The sequence below is a fragment of the Cariama cristata genome, unplaced genomic scaffold (assembly GCF_000690535.1).
Source record: "Cariama cristata isolate BGI_N322 unplaced genomic scaffold, ASM69053v1 scaffold37200, whole genome shotgun sequence".
Lineage (NCBI taxonomy): Eukaryota > Metazoa > Chordata > Aves > Cariamiformes > Cariamidae > Cariama > Cariama cristata.
The window spans coordinates 5151-11370 of record NW_009597001.1 but is presented as its reverse complement, the minus strand read 5'-3'; the positions used below and the strand labels follow the sequence as shown (position 1 = coordinate 11370).

Sequence of the window (6220 nt, the reverse complement as noted above, 5' to 3'; positions counted from 1 at the left end):
CATTCCCGGCCAGCTCCTGCTGGCGCAGTCATTCAGGTTCAAGGGACTTTAGAAGGTCTCCAGTCCATCCCCTGGTCAAAGCAGGGCCAACACTAAATTCAGGTCCAGTGAAACCTCAAGGACAAACACCCCACAACCAGTGCTTGACAATACTTGAGGCGAATGGTTTTTACTTCTATCAAGTTGAAGCTCCCCTGTTTTAATTTGTAGTCCCTGTGTCATTCTCCCATATGCTTTAGCCCCCTCACCATCCCAGTGGCCTCTGCTATACCCACTCCAGCTTGTTAATGTCTATCTGGGCAAAAAACTGGCCCCAATATTGCCGCCGTTGTCTAAGAAGTTCCAAATAAAGGATGATAATCACTTCACTCCAACTCTTGCCTGTTGATACAGCCCAGGGTGCTGCTAGTGCTTCTCACTGCCAGGGCATGCTGCTGGCTCGTGTTAGGCTTCCTGTCCACCAGCACCTCTAGGTCCTGTCCTGTGTTTCTGGCAGTCCTAGTTTTGTCTGCGCTCACTGATTAAATTTTTTTGCTTTAAACGCCAGTGTGCAAAGAACTGTGAGCACCTGCATTGATGTGCAAGGGCCTGGGGACAGCCCCAGCTCCAAGGGATCCAGTGAACAAATGCGGTGTGCTCAGCTGGAAAATGCTGAGTCCCGTTTGCGTTAAACATGGCCTCTGTCAGGGCAGGTAGGACCCTGGTCTGATCCCAACTTTGCCTGCTTTGAAAGGTGGTGGCCTTAAAGTTCATCCCCAAGATGGGGAGGTCTGAGAAAGAGCTGAAGAACTTGCAACGGGAAATCGAGATCATGAGAGGCCTCCATCACCCCAACATCATCCAGATGCTCGACAGCTTCGAGACCGACAAGGAGGTGAAGGGAACTACTCTGGGCAGATGCTTTTGCTTGACTGGGGCGGGGGAACAAGGGTTGGCCCCTGCTGTCGTAGGGACCTCTTTCTCAGGAGATGCTGGTGACGCCTTCCCAGGGCCTGGTCAGTGTTTTTCAGAGCCCTCCAGTGTGTGCTGTGTGGGGACCCAGCAGCTATCTGGGCTGTGTAGGGTGCACTAGGTGATATGCAGAGGTGAAGGAGCTGGACAGGGAGTGGTTGCAAGAGGAGTGGTTTGGGATCACAGGATGAGGGTGGCTCTTCACTGACCTCATCCGTCCCTTCAGAGACTGACTTTTCACTGATTTAAACTCATGGAGAGAATATGGCAAGAAAGGACTGAAGGCTGTGCTATGGCACATGGAAGCATGAAATAAAGTATTTGGGCAGCAGATTCAAAACAAGCTCAAGGGAAGTGATTTTACCCACTGGGCTTGGAAGTACCATTCTGGGCTTGTCCTTCACTCTTCCCTGGTTTCTGCTGGCTGTCCGAGATAAGGAGAGCCACAGGGCCTCTGCTAAGTGCCAGACTCTTCTGGCAGTGCAGCCACGGGGGCTGTCTCCCATCCCAGATCCGAGGCCAAGCTGATGGGCTGTGCATGATGACACCCCAGCATCTCCCTCGGATTTCCTACCCTGCTCTATCTCGGTCCCCAGGGCATGGTGGGGATGTGGCTGGGTGAGTCCTTGATCTCACCGTGCTGCTCTTCCCTCCAGGTCGTGGTGGTGACTGACTATGCAGAGGGGGAGCTCTTCCAGATCCTGGAGGATGATGGAAGTTTGCCTGAGGACCAGGTGACTGTCATGGCGGTGGCCACACAGTGTTTGCTGCAGGATGGAGAGAAGTAGATTTGTCTGCCTGCAGGCAGTGGGTCTCTGCTGTGGGCCAGGAGGCATCAGGAGGGTGAGGGTGCCTCCGGGGCTTTACCTGGCAGAGCTTCTGAAGGGGATGGAGAGGGGACCAAGTTGCACTGGGGAACAGTGGGGTCCAGCAGGGACCTCTGTCTCCCTGTTCCCTCTTCAAGGACCACAGCACCAGGCTGCTGCCTTGGCCATTGGCCTATGCCACGGAACTGCTGGCCCATGGCTGGGGCTGGTCCCTGCCCCAAACAGGGCAAGGGTGGGTGTGGGGGTACTGGGGGAGCCAGGCCATAAGGGACTCCATGGTTGTGCCACCTGGTGGCACCATGGGACACAGGGTGAGGCTCCCATGTCTCCGGCAGGTCCAGACCATAGCTGCCCAACTGGTCTCTGCACTCTATTACCTGCACTCCCATCGCATCCTGCACCGCGACATGAAACCCCAGAACATCTTGCTGGGCAAAGATGGCATCGTCAAGCTCTGTGACTTTGGGTGGGTGCTGGGGGCCAGCTTGAGGGGGACACTTGGCCTTGAGGCAGCCAAGGGGTGTCCTGGGTGCTGTAGAGCGGGAGGGGAGAGTGTGGAAGGGAACCTGGATTCTGTCATATTTAGAAGTTGAGCTGGGATGGGGGGTTTTGGACTCCGAAGGGGAGAGTTGTTGGTGAACTCGTAGGGCTCTCTCTGGGAGCTGCAATGGATATTTCAGCCTGAACTGGCCATCTGTGCTTTGCTCTGAGCAGGTTTGCCCGTGCCATGAGCATCCACACCATGGTGCTGACCTCCATTAAGGGCACTCCACTGTACATGTCCCCTGAGCTGGTGGAGGAGCAGCCGTACGACCACACAGCGGACCTGTGGTCTGTGGGCTGCATCCTGTATGAGCTATTTGTGGGCACTCCTCCCTTCTACACCAGCAGCATCTTCCAGCTCATCAGCCTCATCGTCAAAGATCCTGTCAAATGGCCTGCAGCCATAAGCCCAGCCTTCAAGGTAAGGGAAAAGGCCTTGTCTGTGGGGTGAGATCAATTAATGTGGTAGCAGCTTTGGCCTCGCCTGCTGCCCTGGTGGGTCACTCTTAGGTTTTATGTCCCCTGACAGGTATTTCAGAACATAGAAAAGGTCTGAGAGCTGGGCCTCCTGGGAGGGGGACCCTTATCACTATTGTCCATAAGCTGGGAAACTGGGGCCAACAGCAGAGGAGTGATTTACTGGGCTGGGAAGTGTCTTCCCATCTGCCCTAAGCTCTAGAACCACTCCTTTCCAAGAGCCAGGCAGGGAAGACAGGCCTCCTGGGTGCTCTCACTGGGGGAGACTGGTGGGTACACTGTGCTCACTGGTGGGTGCCAAGCATGTGTCGGTGACCCTGGTGCTGTGCTGCCCTGTAGAGCTTCCTGCAGGGACTACTAATGAAGGACCCCCGCCAGCGCCTGTCGTGGCCAGAGCTGCTCTCTCACCCCTTCATTGCTGGACAGGTTACTGGTGAGTACCAGCTCTTTTTCCAGTGCTGGCCAGGTCCATTTCCTCCTACTACTGCCTGGAGGCTGGGAGGACCACCATGCCCTGCTATTTTTACTACCCTGGTCTTTGCCCCCCTCCTCTCAGCTTTCTCCAAGCACTGACCCCTAGCTCCTGTCCCTGGGCTTTCTCTGGGTCCCCCCAGATTCCCCTGGGATCCCAGAGCCGATCACTCTCCCTATGTCCCAAGGGAGAGCTGCTGATGAACTTCTCCCCTCACTTCCCCAGTGATTGATGACACAGAAGAGCATGGGATCTCAAACCCCTTCACCACTAAGCTGTCCCCAGAGCTGCAGGCCCTGAAGGAGCAGCAAGCCCATACCCTGGCCCCCAGGAGCGGCCAGTCCAGGATCCTTAGAAGGGCCCGGCAGAAGATGGTTGAGGAGGCACAGAAAAAGGTATAGGAAAGTGTGAGATTCCCCTGGCTGTGTCCCACAGTCAGGGCAAAGGAGGGGCACTGAAATGGGATCTGAGGGGAAAGAGAGAAGGGACATGGGTCAGGCTGGGGTGTCAGCCACATACAAGGCAGGATGTGGGGTTCTCAGGGTGGTGGTGTTTAGGGGGACCATCTGGCTGACAGAGTAACCCTGCCCTGACCAAACTTCTCTGCCATCACCCAGGGGCAACTGAAGGCGGGTGATGCATCCACGAAGGACTCTGGCAAAGGATGCCCAGGGCAAAGACCCAGAGCAGCTCCAGGGAAGGCAGCCCGTGGGGAGGGGGAGCCATCGCCTGCCTCCAACAAGAAGAACACTGGTGTCCTGCAAGGAAAGAGCAGCATGGCAGTGTTGGAGTTGGAGGAGCCTCCTCCCAACCCATGGTGAGCAGGCTGGGACAGGAGGAAGAGGGAAAGGCAAGGTCATTCACTGACTGCACTGTTTCCTTGGCCAGGCAGCACAGCATCACTCGAGACTACGAGCGGGAGTTTCCTGAAGCAGGTGCCTCTCCGCAGCCTGGTGCTGGCAGGGCAGAGCCCCAAGGCAGGCACAGCATTGAGATCGTGGACCTGGAGAATGAGGTAAGACGGCGTCTTGTGGTCAGCACAGCAAGGCTCAGTCCCCAGGGGCTGGTACAGAGACCCTGGGGCAGGCAGGGTCTGTGGCACCAGTCCTGTCTCCTCTGTGGCTAGGAGCTGGAGAGCGATGAGGAGTGGCAACACCTGATCGAGGCCACTGAGCCCTCGGCCATGCAGCTGAGTACACCATTGAGCCTCTTGAGGGACCCGGCCTTCCGGCACCGTGTCCAGACCCGCCTGGCAGACTCTGCTCAGCAGGTGAGTGATGCGTGGCCCAGGCAACTACGGCTGGGGACATGGATGCCACCTTCTTCCCCAGGATTGGATCGGGAGCACTGGAAGAGTCCTCAGTCCAGCCAGCAAAAAGATCCTCTGCTTTTTCAGGAGCCAGAGCTGTCTCATGCACTTAGCTTGCCATCTGATCCCCTGCTGTCCCCTGCCTGAATGGTTTGAAGGGCTGCCCCATGGCTGATGGAGAGGCCAAAACCGCTGCTGATCATGAGCTCTTCTGGCTTCTTCTACGTCCAGGTGCTGGAAGGGATGCTGGAGGGAGCCTCCCGTCTCCGTCCTGTGCTCCGTGTCGTGGGCAACCTGCTGGCTACCCGGTGTGACTCTGAGCTGCTGGACCACTTCTGCCGAGAGCTGAATGTACCTCTGTCCCTGCTGTGTCTAGCCAAGCAGATCCTGGAGAGTGGTAGCACCAAGCAGGTGGGTGTAGGACCCCAGAGAAATCTGGGCTCCTTCCAGCCCTGCAGAGTGCTGGTGCTGAGGAGGCCCTGGCATCCTGCTGGAGCTGGCTCGCAGGACCAGTGCGTCTTCCAGGCACCCTTGAGAAGGGGGAAGATTACGCCGCGGTGGTGTTGGGATAGCCAGCAGACAGTCCCCACTTGCTGTTTCTTTCTGGATCCTGCAGCAGCCCTGGTGTATCACGGTGCTGACAGACCTCCTCATCGTGACCACAGTTTATTTCAGCAGTGAATGCAGCCTGGAGGAGAGTGGGCAAAAGGACAGGTAGGGACAACCCTCTGTGCTCTGAGGTATCTTGCGGCCACTGAGGGGACCCGGCAGTAGGTGGGAGGGTGGTGTTCATACTCTGTGGCTGGAGCTGTCTCTGTGGGGAAGCATCACAGACTGAGCGCTTCGTGCCATATTGCTGTGCTCACAGAGGAGTGCTTTCCATGAGTGGGACTAATTAAGGGGAAGGCACAGCTAACGAGTCTATTTGTGTCGCCTGCTGACAGTGGCTCACAGTGCTAGTGTGTGCTGCCTGCTCTGTTAGCCAGGGCCATATGGGGCTGGCCAGATCCTGTTCTCACAGCCAGGGGCCCTGTTTCAATGCTCTCCTCTGCCCCTGCTGCCTCCCCCAGCCTACAGGCCTTCCAGGAGAGTGTCAGCTGCTTCCTAGCTCTGCTGCCGAAGCTGCTGGCCGAGCCAGCCGACAGCGAGATGAGAGTCTGCCAGCAAGGCGTCCTGGTAAGGCTGTCCCTGTTTCCCTTCTTCCCACCCTCTTCCCCAAGGACAAAAGCTGTGGGGCTGGGTGTGTGTGTCAGGGGGAGCGCAGGCTGAGAACCCTGCTCCCAGCCACGGAGTCTGATACCTTCTTGTCAGGGCAGGCTGTCTCACCCAGGTTTTGGGGGGGGGATCACATGCAGAAAGGAGGTCTCTGAGGGGGCACTTGCCCTGGCTGTGCCTCCACGTGTAGTCCTCTCTCAGCCAGCATGCAGCTGAAGGTCCCTGAAGCTCCAGCACATGAGTCCTCCTACTATCTCTGCTGTCCCACCTCAGCCTCCTCCCCCATAGTCCTTCTCTCTCCTCCCAACCTCAGTCTGCAGTGATGGCAACCCCTGTGTCTCCCCCAGTGCTTCACCCTGCTCTGTGAGAGCCTGGATGCGACATACCCCTCCATCTCTGCCCCCTTCTATGCCAGCCTGCGAGAGG

At 57.2% G+C, this 6220-nt stretch overlaps 1 protein-coding gene across 1 annotated transcript in view; it reads left to right on the top strand.

The window, feature by feature from the left end:
- Nucleotides 1-733: 733 nt before the first annotated feature.
- STK36 (serine/threonine kinase 36) overlaps nt 734-6220 on the top strand; it is a gene marked incomplete at both ends in the record, with an annotated part of 10631 nt that continues 5144 nt past the window's right edge. Inside the window, 13 exon segments of the mRNA XM_009708212.1 lie at nt 734-874; nt 1608-1685; nt 2114-2244; nt 2493-2742; nt 3138-3231; nt 3496-3665; nt 3888-4087; nt 4159-4285; nt 4397-4540; nt 4811-4990; nt 5196-5293; nt 5650-5755; nt 6142-6217. Of these exon segments, the coding sequence (XP_009706514.1) occupies nt 734-874; nt 1608-1685; nt 2114-2244; nt 2493-2742; nt 3138-3231; nt 3496-3665; nt 3888-4087; nt 4159-4285; nt 4397-4540; nt 4811-4990; nt 5196-5293; nt 5650-5755; nt 6142-6217 (1795 nt within the window).